At 46.4% G+C, this 18,968-nt stretch overlaps 1 protein-coding gene across 1 annotated transcript; it reads left to right on the forward strand.

The window, feature by feature from the left end:
• The first annotated feature begins 663 nt into the window (after nt 1–663).
• Nucleotides 664–18,130, forward strand: F2 (coagulation factor II, thrombin). The gene is made up of 14 exons (XM_076844373.2): nt 664–742; nt 1,105–1,268; nt 1,787–1,811; nt 1,974–2,024; nt 3,617–3,722; nt 3,798–3,934; nt 5,880–6,194; nt 6,506–6,634; nt 6,714–6,840; nt 7,338–7,505; nt 8,030–8,203; nt 8,424–8,605; nt 17,808–17,878; nt 17,990–18,130. Exons 1-14 carry the CDS (start codon nt 664–666, stop codon nt 18,128–18,130), a joined length of 1,869 nt encoding a protein of 622 aa, XP_076700488.1.
• The last annotated feature ends 838 nt before the right edge of the window (nt 18,131–18,968 follow it).

Below are 18,968 nucleotides of genomic sequence, written 5' to 3' on the forward strand. Positions count from 1 at the left end.
CTGGACACAGCTCCTCCTCCCAGACAGGCAACTGCCCCACACAAACACTCCTCCACAGCACCTTAGCCAGGAAAAAGGAGAAATGGGCTGGGGCCAATGTTAGCTGTCCCTACCCCAGGTCATCCTAGGGCAAGGGGCCAGCTTCCATCCGGCCACACCCCTGTCTCCATTCCTTAGACCTGCGCACTATGATTGCCTAAACCTCCTCGTTGATTTACATGTGTAGACCTACAGATTATTAAGCACTTTCTGTATTTCATGGGCTTTACATTCATAATCTCCCTTAGTTCTGACAACAAAAGTATGATTCCCATTGTACAGATAGGGAAACAGGCCCACAGAGGCTGAGCACCCGTCGCTGTTTGTTAGGAAGGAACCTCAGGAAGGTCTGGTGGCCCCACTGACACTTTCACCCACGTCTCAGGGAGGGAGGGAGGGCATGGGCTATACATTTACCTTTGTGACTTCCTCTCAGAAACCTGTCCCTGGTCCCAGGAAGACCTGTCCTCCCAGTGGTGGGGGTGGACCAGAGGACTATCTGGCTACTTGTCCCCATGGCCCTGACCCGCTGACCTCTCCCTTTCCACACATTTCTTCATGTTGGTTCAACATTAACCGAGAGGGGTCAGGACAATCCCTCAGAGTCCCAGGAGCTGACGCACTATGGCGCACGTCCGAGGCCTGGGGCTATCTGGCTGCCTGGCCCTGGCTGCCCTGGTTATCCTTGTGCACAGCCAGGATGGTAAGGGGGCACTGGGAAGCTGGGGCAGGGTAAGGGCTATGGTGTGGGTCCGCGGGCTCAGCAGAGAGCACAGGCAGCCTGGGGTGGGTCTCAGGTAGAGTGTCCAGCTTAGGGAAGCGGGCAGGTGCTCAGGCCTGGCAGGCAGGCCACTGCTTCTCCCAGCCGTGGTGGGGCAGTGGGCAAGGGGCACCAGTTAGAGGAGGGGAGCTGGGAAGCTGTGTCAGCAGCCTGTAGGGACTCGGCATCCCAGAAACCCCCTCTTGGAAGCCAGCAGGGCAGGCCAGGCTTGCTTCCTGCCCCCACAAAAATGGCTAGACAGCCGAGCTCTTTGAGGCCACTGTCCCACGACCCTCCTACTGCAGTGTTCCTGGCCCCTCAGCAAGCACTGTCGCTGCTCCAGCGGGTCCGGCGGGCCAACAGTGGCTTCCTGGAGGAGCTGCGCAAGGGCAACCTGGAGCGGGAGTGCGTGGAGGAGCGGTGCAGCTACGAGGAGGCCTTCGAGGCCCTGGAGTCCACCAGCGCCACGGTAAGCCTGGGCTGCTCCCAGGAGGGCGGCCTGCCGGCTCTGTGCCGCAGCAGGGGGAGGTCAGCCCTCCTCGTTGAGAGCTGCAAGATGGGTAGCCTCAGTGGCTCTTGGGAGGCCCCTCCACCGGGGATGTGTCACGGTCCAAGTCCTGCTGAGGCTCCCTGACATCCAGGGCCTCCTGTGTGCCTACGCTGGGCTCTTGGGGGTGCCTGATCCTGGTGGAAGCTTTTCTGCCCTCTGCGCCACCCTTGGCCGGGAACTGGCGAGGCCAGGAGCCCAGGCTGGGGTCTCGTGCACCTGGAGCTCTAGGCAGCCCTTCCCAGCCCTGGGGGGCCCTGCGTGTCCCTCTCCCCAGCCCACGGTGAGGTGTGTGCCGGGGACTCCTCTCTCCTCACACACTCTTCTCCTTTTGGAAGCAAAAGTAGGAGACTTGGCCCCACACCTCCCGCCCCTGTGTGACAGGCTGAGGGAGACAAACTCCATCCTGCCAGAGTCTCATCCCAGCCCTTGTTTTTCAGGATGTGTTCTGGGCCAAGTACACAGGTGAGTGCAGGAAGGGAGGCAGGGGGGGGGGGCTCCGGCTAGAGCATGTCACCACCCCCCCATCCATCTCTTAGTCGGCTCCTGTCCCTGTCATCCCACCACTTTTACTCCAGTCCATCCTGTCCCTGCCCCGATCCCAAAGGTGTTCCTGATCTTTTCCAGCTTGTGAGCCAGTGAGGAAACCTAGAGCCAACTTCATGGAGTGTATGGAAGGTGAGGAACGACACGGGTTGGGGCAGGATCTGCCAGGGCCACCTGGAAGAGGAGGAGAGCAGGTGGGGAGTGTGGCCCTGACATTGAAGTCCCTGTCCTCAAGGATGTGTATTTGCATGTGGATCTCTGAGAGTCAGCAGGTGATTCGTGTTGGAGGAACAAAGGAGTGAATGGATAATTAATTTTTAGACCCTCATTCTTGTTTACCTGACTGGACCTTCTGTCTACCTGAGTCACAGCTCTGATGTTGTCACATACTCTCTACAACCTTCAGTGGCTCCCCATTACCCTCACAGAGAAAAGCACAGGTGTCTTAGCCTGGCAAACTTTGCAGGCTCTGCCCTTAACTTCCCTTTCTAGACTTCCTGCTGTACCAAATGTGAACCCAAACCCCTGCTACTCTGACTACAAGCACTTCTGGAAGCATGTCAGGATGTTCCTACTTCTGGTCCTTAATTATAGTGTCACCGTTCACTGCCCACTGAAAGCCCCTATTTCAATACTAGTTCAAAGGCCTCCACCTTCTCTGAGCCTTCAGGGACCCTCCCTGCTCCTCAAGTGTTCCAAACATATCTTCATTGTGACAGTAGGCCCCATGACATGGAACTCCTATCACTAGCCATAGTTTCAATTGTTAAATAACTTAATAAACATTTTGGTAGGCTCCAGGCAGTGTGTCAGGTGCTGGGAATTTTAAGAAAATTGAATACAGTCCCTGCCTTCAAGGACCTCCCGATCTTATAGAAAAACAAAATACAAAACATGAACATGATCTCTAGAAAAGTTCTACTCCAGGTACCAAGAAAACACATGAAATACTGGCAGCAGTGGTAGACACCTGTTATCCCAGCAGCTCAGGGGGCTGAGGTAGGAGGATCGTGAGTTCGAAGCCAGTCTCAACAATTTAGCAAGGCCCTAAGCAACTTAGCAGAGGCCCTGTCTCAAAAAATAAAGAGCACTGGGGATGTGGCTCAGTGGTTGAGTGCTCCTGGGTTCAATCCCTGGTACAACACACACACACATACACACACACACACACACACACACACACACACACGAGAAGCACATCTGGTTTGATAGCGGAATCAGGGACTGCTTCTGAGAAGAAGTAGGGTTTATCTGACCTAGAGGGATGCACTGGTGAAATCAGGAAACATGCCCTCAGAGGAAGTATCATGTGCAAAGGCCCTGAAGCATGAGCAACTAAGATGACAGGGGAAGACCGGAACCCAATTAGAAGGACCTTGTTCACTTTTTCGTTTTACTGGCCTCAAGGAGCCAATGAACAGAAGCTCCATGGAGACAGGCACCTACCTTGACTGTGACTGTCTTACTCATTGCTAGGTCCTCAGTACCTGGCATGGTACCTGTCACATGGTTCTCATGTAGTGAGCACTCAGTGACTATCTGGTGACAGCTGTTAAACAGAAGAGAGAAGTGTTGTGTGCACAGGAGTTGCTGAGCAGGGATGTTGTGGGCTAAGAAGAGTGGACCAGAGGGAGCTTGGGAAGGGTGGACAGACAGAGCTTTGCCAGGAGAGAAGGGGACAAATCCTCTGGATTCAGCTCACCCAGGCTGGGGTCTCCTTGCAGGTAACTGTGCCAAGGATCTGGGCATGAACTACCGAGGACATGTGAACGTCACCCGGTCAGGCGTTGAGTGTCAGCTGTGGAAGAGTCGCTACCCACATAAACCTGAGTGAGTGGTGGGCTGAGAACGGGGAGTGAGGACGAGGGGCAGGCATGGCTGCTGCTGAGCAACCTCCTATTCCAGCATCAACTCCACCACCCATCCTGGGGCTGAACTGCAGGAGAATTTCTGCCGCAACCCGGACGGCAGCACCACAGGGCCCTGGTGCTACACCACAGACCCCACGGTGCGGAGGGAAGAGTGCAGCGTCCCCGTCTGTGGTGAGCTGGGGCAATCAGGCGGTCGGTGACCGAGGCCCAGGGATCGTCCAGGGGTCTGACAGCCCGGAATGGGCAACAAGACCCTGGCTACCTTTACCACTGAAGTTAGTCATTCAAAACTGAATGTGCCTGTCAGTCAGGAGGTGGGGAGATCTGGGCGAGCCGACCTCCCTTTCGGGTCTTGGCTGCCTTCTCATCCAGGCTCTGGCACATTCGGAACCTGCTTTCTCTCCCGCAAGGCATTCTCTTCCAGAAAGCCCTCCCTGACCATTTCAGTCCCCAAACCCTTTGCTGAGCAACACAGAGCAAGCCTTAGACAGCTCAGGCCTGCAAGAGTCTGTTGTTCTCTCTTCCCATGGTGTGTGGCTTAGCGATAGCCACAGTAACGCTGCAAAACAGCAGCTGCAGTAGCTCAGGGGCACACACAACCAGCATGTCCTTCTTACGTGCCGAGGCTGGGCTGGGGTGGCTCTGCTGGTCTCAGCTGCACTGGCCAGTGTGTCTGATGTCAATGGATGTAGGCCGGGCTTGGCTCTGCTCCAAATGATGGGTCCAGCTGAGTCTGGCTCCCAGCTGCTCTGGCCCCAGAGCTGCTCCCTCTTGCTCATGCTGGGGCTGAGGCTGCGTGCCAGCAATTCCCTGGGGAAGCTCCTCCCCCGAGTGATGGCAGAATGTTTTTAATGTCTTAAGGCCTAGGCCAGAATGGGCAGTCAGTCCCACCCAAGTTCCACTGGCTGGAGCAAGTCACATGATCAAGGGCAACTCAAGGCGTAAAATACTGGCTACCTCTAAAATCACAGGGAAATGATGTGGCCACAGGCAGGGATAAAGAATTCAGAACAGCGATTCAATCCAGGAAACGTGGGTTTCTGGGTTTTGTTCTTTCTGAATCCCTCTTGGACTCATAGCTTCCTCTGGGTCTGGTCTTAAAGCAAGATACCAATCACCTTAACCAAAACAACTACTCTTATCCACCTTCCCCCAAACACACTGATGAGAAATGGGTTGCAGGCATGCTGAAACCACACAGGCATTCCTAGTAGACCCCACCAATCTTTCCTGCCATGCCCTATAAGAATACAGAACCTAAGCTGGGTGTGGTGGTGCAGGCCTGTAATCCTGGTGGTTTGGGAGGTTAAGGCAGAAGGATAGTTAGTTCAAAGCCAGCTTCAGCAATTTAGCGAAGCCCTAAGCAACTTAGCAAGACCCAGTATCAAAATAAAAACTAAAAAGGGCTGGGGATGTGGCTAAGGGGTTAAGCATCCCTGGGTTTAATCCCTGGTACCAAGCAGTGGTGCACCCCTGTAATCCCAGCAACTCAGAAGCCAGACGTGGGAGAGTTGCAAGTTCCATCCCAGCCTGGGAAAATTAGTGAGGTGCTATCTCAAAATCAAAAAATAGAAAAAGGGCAGAGTGTCCCTGGTTCAATCCCCAGTGCCACCAGAAAAAAAAAGGGGGGGGGGACTCCTTGAAGTCACTACCAATAAATTACAGATATTCAAGCCAGGTACAGTGTCAGTGTCACTTAGCCTATAATCCTAGTGACTGTGGAGAGACCAAGGCAGGAAAAGCCAGTCTGTTCAAAGCAGCCTGAGCAATTTAGCAAGACTCTGTCTCAAAGTAAGAAATAAAAAGAACTGGGGATGTGACTCCATGGTAGAACACCCTCCGGTTCAGTCCCCAGTGCTGCAAAATAAAAAAATTAGAAAATCACAACTCACCCTGGACGATGAGGCTGGTTACGGATCTGCGGCTTGCCTGTTGCTTATGCTGGACATTTTGTTTAATCCTCTCAACAACCCTGCAAAAGCACTAGTACTGGGGGAAAGCAGGGAACTGAAGCTGAAGAGGCCAGCTGAGGTCAGACAGACAGACGTCAGCTAACCCTAGCCTGCCAGGCTCCACGTATGGTCCACCCACTCTGCACCTGTCTCCTTCCCACCAGGTGAGGAGCGCTTCACTGTGGAGATGACTCCCCGCTCTGGAGGCTCCAGGAGGAACCTGTCACCCTCATCGGAGCAGTGTGTCCCTGAGCGAGGCCGGCAGTACGAAGGGAAACTGGCAGTGACAACGCACGGGTCTCCCTGCCTGTCCTGGTCCAGCCCACAGGCCAAGGCCCTGAGCAAGGACCAAGATTTTAGCCCAGAGGTGAAACTGGTGGAAAACTTCTGCCGCAACCCAGATGGGGATGAGGAAGGTGCCTGGTGCTACGTGGCTGGGCAGGCTGGTGACTTTGAGTACTGCGACCTCAACTATTGTGGTGAGCAGGCAGGGTAGAGGTCTTGAGATGCAGAGGACAAAGCTGGGGGAGACTAACAAGAACAGGCGCTGCCCCTTAGCCACACCAGAGTCTTCATCATAGCCTCACAGAAACCCAGGGTGTAGGTCCTATTCCCATTTCACAGACCAGCACATTGAGGCACTGAGGCAGTTGCCTAGTGACTCAGGTGTGTGTGTGTGCTCTTAACCTCAGCACCAATGTCTTCCATGGTTGGCTGGGGTATGTGGGGATCTAGGGCATGGGTGAGGAGTGCCCCACCCCAGCCCTAGCCAGTGCTGGGGTCCCTACAGAGGAGGCCGTGGAAGAGGAGCCAGGGGACGCACTGAGCGAGGATGGGGATGGGACCATAGGAGGACGCACCACCAAGGAGGAGTTCCAGACCTTCTTTGATGAGAAGACCTTTGGCAGCGGGGAGGCAGGTGAGGCATCCATGGGTGTCTGTGTCGCGCTGGGGCTGGTACCCACGATTAGCGCCTCACCACTTGGTTTGCTCTGCAGACTGCGGGCTGCGGCCTCTGTTCGAGAAGAAGACAGTGAAGGACAAAACTGAAGATGAGCTTTTGGATTCTTACATCGATGGGCGCATCGTAGAGGGCTGGGACGCTGAAGTTGGCATCGCACCTTGGTGAGTCCTGAAGCTGTGCACTATCAGTCACTCCAGCGGGTGGGCTGCTGCCGGTCCCCACCCCTCAGTCTTTGCAGGATCCCTCTGCCCAGAGGCTTGGGCTTCCCAGATGACATTAGCACCCGTGATCTCTTATCCACACAGCAACGTATGAGATTGGTCCTATTAATTGTCCAAAGCAGATGGCGGAGCTGAGGCCCAGAGAGCCCAAATGCCCCACCCCAGGCTCGCTGCAGCACTCCAGTTCTCCTGGCTCCAGAGCTGTGCTAAGCGGTGCAGACTCTGCCCTGGAGGAGGCTGGGAAGGGTTGCAAAAAGCAGGAAGCAGCCCTAGCATCACGTGGGGACTCTAGTCCCTCCAGTCCCCCAGGTCAAGTTGGGAGCCTAGCCCGGGAGGCAGCTCTGTCCAGCTAGGTCTTCAGCTGGGACTTCTTTCTACTTTTAGGGCTGGTGAAGGGCAGTGCCCCGGGTCCTAATGCCTCCTGCTCCCCTTACCAGGCAGGTGATGCTCTTCCGGAAGAGTCCCCAGGAGCTGTTGTGTGGGGCCAGCCTCATCAGTGACCGCTGGGTCCTCACAGCTGCTCACTGCCTTCTGTACCCACCCTGGGACAAGAATTTCACTGAGAATGACCTTCTGGTGCGCATTGGCAAGCACTCCCGCACCAGGTACAGAGTCAGTGACCTATGTGTGTCTGGCAGTGGTCTGTGTCCTCCAGGATGCCTGTGAGGACCCTGGTAGCTCCGGGGTATGTGGGAAATGTGTTCCTTCCCACAATATGACGTCCTAGCTGTCCCCACCGGAAAGGCCCAATTGGCCATGTCCTGATGGAGGCTTGGAGCTGGGGTCAAAGAGTGAAACCCTGGTCTGTCCCCCACTCTATTCCAGACACCAGGACATGGCCCTGGTTGGAGTCTCTTGAAATAGTGACTGTGTGAACAGGGTGCATGGCCTGTGCTTCTGTCCTTGGCTCCTGGCCTGCCTGACCCCAAAGCCCTGTGTGGGTTTAGGGCTGGGAGGAAGCTTCCAGGAGGCTATCAAGACAGGAACTAGCTCTGTCCCCTCCCTGGTGGCCCTGTGATCACCCTGCCTCCCAGACCCTGAGGACAGGCAGTTTACTTTTTGGGGGAACGGCTGCCTCTCACTTGGGTGAGCCCATGATCTCTCAGGGTCTCTGTTGGCGGGTGTGCAGGTACGAGCGGAACGTTGAAAAGATATCCATGCTGGAGAAGATCTACATTCACCCCAGGTACAACTGGCGGGAGAACCTGGACCGGGACATCGCTCTGCTGAAGCTCAAGAAGCCCATCGCCTTCAGCGAGCACATTCACCCCGTGTGCTTGCCCGACAAGCAGACAGCAGCCAGGTGGGGCAGCCAGACCGCGGGGGCATCGGCTGGATTTCTGGGGGGCTGATGAGGTGTGGCCTGGCTGCTGTTCCTTCCTCCTTGCCAGGCCTCAGTCTCAGGGAGGAAATGCAAGTTCTTTCCTGTGCTGGAGGTTTAGATTCTGGTCTCTAGGAGTGGGGTTGGGTTCCAGAGCCTGCTGGAGGGTTGGTCTTACCAGGTCCTTTTCTCTTTCCCCAAGCTTGCTCCAGGCTGGATATAAAGGGCGGGTCACAGGCTGGGGCAATCTGAAGGAGACATGGACGACCACCGTCAGTGAGGTGCAGCCCAGTGTCCTGCAGGTGGTCAATCTGCCCATCGTGGAGCGGCCCGTCTGCAAGGCCTCCACGCGGATCCGCATTACGGACAACATGTTCTGTGCTGGCAAGTTTGTGCTTCACAGGCCTGGGGACAGCAGGGACTCACACTGGTAGCTTGAGACAAGTTATGGACACATACTTGGGGTTCTGGCTCCAGTCACTTATAAGCCAAGAGCCGAACCTCTTGGAGGCTCAGTTTCTTTCTCTGTAAAATGGAGATAAAATGTCCATGCCATAAGGTTGTGAGAGGGCCAAATGAAAGAGTGTATATAAAGCATCTGACATGGGGACAGCCACCAGTTCAGAGTTCAATACACACGAGCTCAGCAATGAGAGGTCATGAGTGGGGAAAAGCCATTCATTCAATCATTCAGCAAATATTTAACGAGCGCCTGCTCTGCTCCAGGGGGTGCTCAAGGGTACACAATAGGGACCCACACAGAGGATACCTGTTTCCTGAGACAGCTTCCTTCCTAGGAGAGAATGTCGATGAACAGATCTAGAACATCAGTCCCTGTAAGTGCTATGAAGAAAAATAAGGCAGATTAAGGGAACAAATGAGGATGACAAGGGTAATCGTGCTTGTAAATAGAGTGGGCAGAGAGGGTTGGAGAAAGCCTTAGAAGATGATGTTTGCAGAAACAGGAAGAAGCAGAGGAGTAACCGAGGCATGTTGAGGGGAAAGCTCATGTCAGGCTGAGGGGGCAGCAGGTGCAAAGGCCCTGAGTTGGGAGAATGCATGGCAAGTCTGAGGAGTGCCAAGGAGGTCTGTGGGTTGGAGTACAGTAAACCCAGCAAAGCATCAGGAGATGAGGTGGGAGAGGAGTGCAGGAAGAGGGTAGGAACTTTCCTTAGTGCCCTAGTTCTTCTCCCTCCTCCCCCAGTATTAGAGATTGAACCCAAGGAACTACACCTCCAGCTCTTTTGCTTCTTTGTAAATTTGAGACAAGTTGTTGAGGGTGGCCTTGAACTTGCTATCCTCTTGCCTCAGCCTTCCAAATTGCTGGGATTATAGGAATGGATCACTTTACCCTGCTTCTTGTCATTCTTTGAGTACTTCCTTACTTTCTGGCACAACAAGATGCACAGAAAAATGACTGCATTCTTGAATCAGTCATTTCTCCAAGTAACCCTTCCAATAGGGAGTGGTATTTAGAAACCAAGATGCAGGGGCTATTGTGCACATTGCTACTGGGGTGTCATGCTTCTAGGCACCTTTCTGCATGGAGAGAGCTGAATAATCATATGTGTACAACACCTGTAACAACATCCATATCCATTTTTATAGCTGTCTAATCAGAAATCAAGAATTCATACTGTGACCTCCAATTCTAAAGCAATACCACAAGATGCATTTTAGCTTCTCCCTTTCCATATTTGTAATTCTTGACAGTGAAATACTTGACTCCCATTATTCATGATGTGTTTATTTATTTGATCAATACCAGAGCACACTGAGACTCCCTCATGCGTGACCCTGTGAAAATCCTGTTAACAAGAATTCAATATTTCTTAACCATTGCTTCCCTGAGAGTACACAGTGAAAATACTCAGTCCAAAAGTAACTTAGTTGGGTTGATTCTTCCCCACATTTCTCTGTATTATTTATTTTAAATACCATTAGACTTATTCATTTCTGGTTGTGTTCAATATTACCTCCTCCATTTTTGTTGTATTTACTTTTAAAGTACGTGAAATGTTCAAGTGATCATAAAAGAGACAGGTACTGTACACTTTAGAGGTGACACTTCTGCTTCCTTCTAGTCTCTCCCCATCCCCTGCCTTCCAACCACATTTCCACCCTCTTCCTGTAATTAACCAATCTCATTTGTTTGTGGCTTGTTGTTTCCGTGTTTCTTTTTGCACCAATGAATAGACACATTTTCTTATTTCCTCTTACACACAGCATAACACAGTATAGAAAATCTTTGTATTTCACTTTTTCCATTTAATGAGTGTATCCTGGAAACGCATTCCATATTGGTTAAAGAGTTACATAGTACTCCATTATATGGGTATGCCATAGATTATTCAACAGTTTCCCAGGAATGGACATTAAAAGAGTATTTCCAGTAGTTTGCCGTTACAAACAATGCTATGGTGAATAATCTTGTGCACATCTATTTTTGGATCCTTGGAGGTGTGTCTTCCAATATTTCTAGAAGTGATGTTGTTAGGTCAAGAGGTGAACTCATGTAATTTTGTTAGGTATTTCCAAATTTCTTTCCACATGGGCTGTACCAACTTGCATTGCCATCTACGGTGTATGAAAATGCCCATTCCCCACAGCGTTGCCAACAGAATGCCATACTTTCTCATTTTCACAAACCTGAGAGGTGAGAGAGAACATCTCCTCATAGTTTTAATTTGCCTTTTCTAATTGAAAAAGAAGTCAAACACCTTTTCATATGCTTAATGATCATTTTCAGATAATTTTTGTGAATTGTTTTTTCTTGATTTTTAGCCCATTTTTGGTATTTTTCCCATCAATTTTTAAGACTTCTGTGGGCACAGTGGTGCATGCCTGTAATTCCAGCAGCTTGGAAAGCTGAGGTAGGAGGATCGCAAGTTCAAAGCCAGCAGCAAAACCAAGGTGCTAAGCAACGCAGTGAGACCCTGTCTCTAAATAAAATACAAAATAGGGCTGGGGATGGGGCTCAGTGGTTGAGTTCCCCTGAGTTCAATTTCTGGTACCCTCCCCTCTCCCACACACACAAAAAAGACTTCTTCATGAACTTGTGATAGTAGGCCTTTATTTGTGATATATATCACAAATATTTTCTGCAGCTTTTCAGTTTTTAAAAAATTATTTATAATCATTTGCCATGCAATTAAAAAAATAAATCTTATGTAGCTAAACATGGGGGCACATGCCTGTAATCCCAGCAATTTGGGAGACTGAGGCAAGTGGATTGCAATAAAGGTCAAACTGGGCAATGTAGGGAGCCTCTGCCTCAAAATAAAAACTAAAAAGGACTGGGGATATAGCTCAATGGCAAAGTGCCTCTGGGTTCAATCCCAGTACCAAAAGAAAAGAAATTGAATCTGGATTTTGGTGCTAGGGATTGAACCCAGGTGCATTTTACCACTGAGTTACATCTCCCATCCTTTTCTTTTTTAAGATTTTAAATGATTTTTTAAAAAATAAGTGACATGAAATGCATTACAATACTTATTACACATATGCAGCACAGTTTTTCATATCTCTGGTTGTATATAAAGTATGTTTCCAGTCCTTTTTTTAAAAAATGTTTTAATGTTGAGACAGTATCTTGCTAAGATACCAACTAGCTATCCCTACACCATTCATTCAAAATTCTATTTTTGCCCCTTTCATCACATTCTAGGTTTTTATGTGTACTTGACACATACACATGAGTATGTTTTTGGACACATTGTTCAGTTGTCTATTTTTTGTAACACATTTGGGGGACGTTGCTGAGGATAGAATCCATGGCTTCACCCATGTGAGGCAAATAAATGCTCTACTACTGAGCTTTGCTTTAGCCTCCAGGTTATTATAACTGGAGAGGCTTTAGAATACGTTGGGATCTAGTAGGGCTCATCTCTCTTGCTTATTTTTTTCTAGTGTTTTCCTGGCAATTCTTTCAGGTTTGGTTTTCCACATGAATTTAGTATCAACTTCTCTAGTTCCCTTAAAAAAGCATATTGACATAATGTTAAATTTATAAACTAATTTAGGGTGAACTGACATCCTTTTGATCTTCAGTCATATCTATCCAAGGGTAAGAAATGTCTTTCCATTTGTTCAAGTCTGCTATTGTCTTTCTTGAGTGCTGCAGTGCATTCCCTTGTGGTTTTTTTTTTTTTTTTCCCTCCTTGGTAACTTTTACATATTTGTGTTTTCTCCCTTATTTTTCTTGAGTAAATTAGCTAGTGGTTTTCTAGTTTTGCAAAAACAAATAACACCTAGGAATTTGACTTGTTCCATAATTAGGCCTATTGTTTTTCTTTTCTTTTCCATATGAGTCTATCATTTGTCTATTCAGTAATATTTTTTAAAGATTATTTTAAAAAATATTTAAAAATTTTTTTAGATGTATGGACCTTTTTTTACTCATTTATTTGTAAGTAGTGCTGAGAATTGAACCCAGTGCTTCACACATGCTAGGCAAGCCCTCTACCACTGAGCCACAGCCTCAGCCCCTTTAAAGAGTTATTTAATTTTTTTTTTTTTTTAGTTATTGAAGGACCTTTATTTTCTTATTTATATGTGGTGCTGGGAATTGAACGCAATGCCTCACACGCATGAGGCAAGCACTCTACGGCCAAGCTACAATTCTAGCCCCTATTTGGTAATATTTTAAAATTTTTATCTCCTGTGCTTTCTTCTGGTTTACTTTGTTGTTTTCTTTCTTACTTTTTGAACTGACAATTTGGTTTATAAATTTTTGTTTCTTATTTGGTCACTAGGGATTTAACCCAAGGGTGCTTTACTATGGAGGTATACTCCTACCCGACCCCTCTTTTTTAAATTTTGAGAAAGCGTTTTGCTAAATTGTTGAGGTTGGCTGAAATTTCTGATCCTCCTGCCTCAGCCACCTGAGTAGCTGATTCCTGGCATATGCCACCATGCCTGGCTGGTTTATTTATTTTTTATCTTCTGTATCTATTGATTAGGGCCACTCATTTTCTTCTAGTTGTTGCCATTGTTTTAAAAAAATTCAGTAAATTGTTTGTATTCTCTTTTCACCCAAGAGTTGTTTAAAGGTGGTTTTTAAATTTCAGGACGGGAGCCAGATGTGGTGGCATAGGACTATAATCCTAGTGGCTTGGGAGGCTGAGGCAGAATTTCCTGAGACCATATCTCAAAAAGTAAAAAAGAACTGGGAGATAGCTCAGTGGTGGACACACCTGGGTTCAATCCTCAGAACAGTAAAATAAACATAAATTTCAAGATGAGAAGATCCTTCTGTATTTTGATTTTGCTAATAAGTTTTAGTTTTACTTCATTGTGGTAAGTATTGTTTGTAATAATTGTACTTTTTGGAACTTAATTTTTGAGAGAATGATGTTTGATCCATTTCTGTATATGATACATATGTGCTTGAGAAGTGTGTCCTCTATTATCCATGTGTAGGTTTGATATAATATCCACTAATGTATCTTACTTCTTTAAAAAAATTTTTTTTGAAGTGGGGATTAAACCCAGGGGCACTTAACCACAGCCCTTTTTATATTTTATTTAGAGACAGGGTCTCACTGAATGCTTAGGGCCTCACTAAATTGCTGAGGTTAACCTTGAACTCACGATCCTCTTGCCTCAGCCTCCCAAGCTACTTTTTTTTTAATTTATTTTTTTAGTTGTAAATGGACACAATACCTTCATTTTATTTATTTATTTTTATGAGGTACTGAGAATTGAACCTAGGGCCTCACCCATGCTAGCAAGGTCTTTATCATTGAGCCACAACCCCAGCCCTTATTACTTCTTATTAGGTAATTTATGGCCTTACTTAAATTCACTCAATCTCTTTTGTACCATTTGCTGTATTAAAATCCCTTATTGTAGCTGGGGTTGTAGATCAGTGGTTGAATGTGAGTTTAACATGACCAAGACTCTGGGTTTGATCCCTAGCACTATAGAAAATTTATTTGCTATTATTGTTGTTATTATTTTATATACATTTTTTAGTTGTCAATGAATCTTTATTTTTTTATTTATGTGGTGCTGAGAATTGAACCCAGTGCCTCACACATGCTCAGCAAGTGATCTCTACCCCTGAGCCACAACCCCAGCCCCCCAAATTTATTTATTTATTTAATTTTTTGAAGTTTTTTTTAGTTATACATGGACACAATATCTTTATTTTGTTTATTTTTATGTGGTGCTGAGGATTGAACCCAAGGTCTCTCACATGCGAGGCGAGTGCTGTACCACTGAGCCATAACCCCAACCCCCAAAATTTATTATTAATGTATTTCTGTCTGCCTCTTTTACATATGCTATAGTTTTTATTTTATAAATGTGGTTTCTTTATCATTTGGTGCAGATATATATAACTGTTACTTATTCATTTTGATTGTAGCTTTTAACATTATTCTTAAATTATTTTCAGTTTCAGGATCACTGTTCCTGCTTTTGTTTTTAAAGAATTTAACCTTTATTTTATTTGTTTTTATGTGGTGCTGAGAATCAAACCCAAGGCCTCACCCATGCTAGGCAAGCTCTTTACCACTGAGCTATGACCCCAGCCCACTTGCTTTTTTTTGATAACTCTTTGCCTAATCCTTTACTTTTAACCTCTATGAATTGTTGTTTTAGATGTGTCTCATAAATAGCAGATTCTTACTTTATGAGCCAAATTAAAACTTTAATAGGTGAGTTAAGTCCATTCATATTTGTTGATGTGATTGATAGGGTTAGTATTAATTCATTATTTTAGAATTATTATGTATATTATATTTCATGTGATGTGTTTTTTTAAAATATTTATATTTTAGTTGTAGTTGGACACAATACCTTTATTTATTTTTATGTGGTGCTGAGGATCGAACCCAGGGCCTCGCACTTGCTAGGCAAGCGCTCTCCCGCTGAGCCACAACCCCAGGCCACGATGTGTGAGCTTTGCATTTGAAAGTTTTATATATTTAGGAAAGTTTAAGCTGGGTGCAGTGGCACATGCCTGTAATCCCAGCAGTTAATGGAGGCTGAGGCAGGCGGATCTCAAGTTCAAAGCCAGCCTCAGCAAAGGGTGCTAAGCAATTCAGTGACACCCTGTCTCTAAATAAAATACAAAATAGGTTTGGGGATGTGGCTCAGTGGTTGAGTGCCTCCAAGTTCAATCCCTGGTACAAAAAAAAAAAAAAAAAAAAAAAAAATTTACATTTTGCTCTGGTGATAGTCTTTGGGATCCCACCATTTCAAACTGCCCTAATTCCTTGTTTTTCTTTTCTTTTGGTTGTGGTTATTGAACTCAGAAGGTGCTCTTTTACTGAGCTACATCCCAGCCCTTTTTATTTTTCATTTTGAGCCAGGGTCTTGCTAAGTTGCTGAGGCTGGCCTTGAGCTTGGGGTCCTTCTGCCTCAACTTCCCCAGTCACTGGGATTACAGGTGTATGCCACCATGTCTGACCTTTTTTTTTTTGGATGGGATGTTGCTCTGTTATCCAGGCTGGGCTCAAGCCATCCTTTCTTGCTTCCTCCTCATGAAGCTCCTGAGAGGCTGGGAGTACAGGTGTACAATTCCATGCCTGGCTTTGTTTTCTTAAATTTTCAATTACGCCTTTAAATTCCATCTGCTGGCTGTACAGAAATCAATGAGCTTATTTTCCTTTCCTCTCATATTTTTAGTTGTACTATTACTACTTGTTAGAACTGTTAATTAATCTTCCTATTGAAGAATCCCACTCAGTTCTTTTTTTTCTTTTTAATTTTATATGGACACAGTATCTTTATTTATTCATTTTTTATGTGGTGCTGAGTATCGAACCCAGTCCTCTCGCTTGCAAGGCAAGCACTCTACTACTGAGCTACAGCCCCAACCCATCCCACTCAGCTCTTGGTTGGAGGAAGCTTAGCCATCAGAAGATTCTTCAAGAAGGGTTATGGGTGTGGAGTTTCCTGAGTCGTATGCTTATAATCATTTTTTTTTCATAGTCCTGGCATTAAAGGACAACTTTATTGTAACTAAAACCCAAAGTTAATATTTTTCTTTGAATTTTTTGGTACTGGGAATTGAACCCAGGGGTACTTAACCACTGAGCCACATCTCCAGCTCTTATGTTTTTAAAATTTTTATTTTTTTACATATTACAGTAGAATGCATTACAATTCCTATTCCAGCCCTTTTTATTTTGAGACAAGATCTTGCTAAGTTACTGAGGCTGGCTTTGAGCTCACAATCCTCCTATCTCAGTCTTCTGAGTCACTGGGATTACAGGTGTGCATCACTGAGCCCAATTGCATGTTGTTTTTGAAAAGTCTAATGCCAGTGTAATTCTTTCACCCTTGTAAAATTTTCAGTCTTTTTGCTTGGAGGCCTTGAGGATTTTTACTTCATCTCTGAAGCGTTGCAGTTTTGTTCGGATGTTTCAGAGTTGATTATTTTGGGTCAATTTTGCCAGGTACCCATTGGATCCTTTTACTATGTACATTCAATTTGTTCTTCATTTCTGTGAAATTTTCTTGGATTATTAATGAAATACTGTTTCTGTTCCATTATTTTATTGTTCTCCCTTAGGAACTCAAATGCCTTCTTTTGGCTTGAGTTCCATTTCAATTACTTTCTGCTTTTTATTTCTTCTCATTGTTTTGTCTATTTAGATTTTTTGGATTTCTGATTCAAGATTTTTTTCACATGTACAAGTTTGAGGATATTTTATTCAGCTACAGCTTTGGAGTTGTATTCTGGGGAGAATTTTGTTGGCTCAGGTCTTTTTTTTTTTTTTTTTAGGTACCAGGGATTGAACTCAGGGGCACTCAACCACTGAGCTACATCCCCAGCCCTATTTTGTATTTTTATTAGAGACAGGGTCTTACTGAGTTGCTTAGCAAGCCTTACTAAATTGTTGAGGCTGGATTTGAACTCATGATCCTCCTGCCTTGGCCTCCTGAGCTGTTGGGATTACAGGCGTGCGCCACCGTGCCTGTCAGGTCTTTGCATTGTTTTCACATAGCCTCTTTCTATGGTTCTATTTAGTTTACATCCAGTTATTTGTAGATTAAGGGTTATTTATAAAATTCCCCATTTGACTCCATCTGCGTCTTCTATCAAGCAGCTATTTTCCATCTCATTCCTACATAAATTTCAGTAGATGTATAACTCAATATACTGAATTAATTTGAAATTTGGATGAGTGTTCTATTTATGTTGAAGGTGTGGTTTGTGTGTGTAGGCTGTGTCGTGGTTGTTCATCTCATTCTGTGTTGTTTGTTGAGGATAGTGGGGAGTTTTGGATAAAGGGAACAGCTATAATCCTCAGCTACCTAAAAGTCTAACTTCCTTTAAAAAAATCATTCTCAGTTTGGTGTGTGTAGAGGAAAGAATGGATTATAGGTGGGCAGAGTAGAACTGGGGAAACTGGTATGGTTCAGGGGAGAGGTCCAGGAGTGGAAGTGGCGAGACATAGTTGGATTTGGGATATATGCTGAAGGTTGAGCCAGTGAGATTTGCTAAAGGACTGGATGTGTGTGGTAAGGAATTGAAGAGGTCAAGGATGAGCGCTGGAAGGGGACAAGGGATCCTCACAGGCTGTAGCCCTTGAATGGGAGTGGCTCCTGAGCCCTGCTGTTCTCTCTCTAGGTTATAAACCAGATGAAGGGAAGCGAGGAGATGCTTGTGAAGGTGACAGTGGGGGACCCTTTGTCATGAAGGTAAGCTTCTCTGAGGCCAGGGCTGGTGGGTAGATTTCAAAGGAAGCGGGAGGGTTGGGTGAGGAGGGACACTACCTTGGATTTGACTATTGGAAACTTTTTCTTTCTCAGAGCCCCTTTAACAATCGCTGGTATCAAATGGGCATCGTCTCATGGGGTGAAGGCTGTGACCGGAATGGGAAATATGGCTTCTACACACACGTGTTCCGTCTGAAAAAGTGGATACAGAAGGTCATTGATAGGTTTGGATAAGGGGCCACTCACATTCTGGGCTCCTCACTGCAAAGTGACAGAAACCAATCCAGTGAAAGAATTATTTTTTTTTTTTTGGTTTGTTTCTAAAAGGATAGTTCCCAATAAAAGTGACTCTGTCAATGAGTCTCAATGCTCCCAGTGCTGTTCATGGGCAGCTTCCTGGACTTGGCTCAGAACAACCAGTAATACTACTGGTTACACAGGAAGACTTCAAAGAATCCACCATCTCCAGGACAGAGCCAGCTGAGAGGGGAGGTGTAGGGTGAATATATAAGATTTTACAACAGTCCACACCCAGAGCTTTAACAGATTGTCTTGATAATACTCATAAAATGTGGGTACTATCCAAACAAGAGGTAGGCAAGTGAACAGATTTGGAGAAGTAGCTTGTCCAGAGTTCCACATTTAAGAAAAATAAAAGTAGGAATTGAAACAAAGGTTGGTGAGGCCTGTGCTTTTGGTTGCTCTGCTCTAAAGAGCTTGTCCTAACCCCAGAGGAGAGGCTGGGGGACGGGGACACACGTAGATGCATCTTTGTCTTTACCTCAGACTTATCCTAGTAAGACCCTACATTCTTCCTCATGTCATTAAAATGGCAGATTTTTGCCAAGAGACTTGGTATTTAAAATGCCTTCATTTGATAGCAGTGCTCCTAGCATGACCTCTGGGTCAGATTTTGGCTCCAGCCTTGGATGGTACAACCATGGTTTAGTCCCTTGATCTCTCTGAGAAAATTTCTCAAATTTTAAAGGATGTACTTCTGTTCCCTCTATTGCCTGGCAACTAGACTGGGTAGACATCCAGCCTGGCATGTTTGAAGTTTCTCTGCTGCTTA

This window comes from Callospermophilus lateralis, chromosome 2, assembly GCF_048772815.1.
Source record: "Callospermophilus lateralis isolate mCalLat2 chromosome 2, mCalLat2.hap1, whole genome shotgun sequence".
NCBI classification, from domain to species: domain Eukaryota; kingdom Metazoa; phylum Chordata; class Mammalia; order Rodentia; family Sciuridae; genus Callospermophilus; species Callospermophilus lateralis.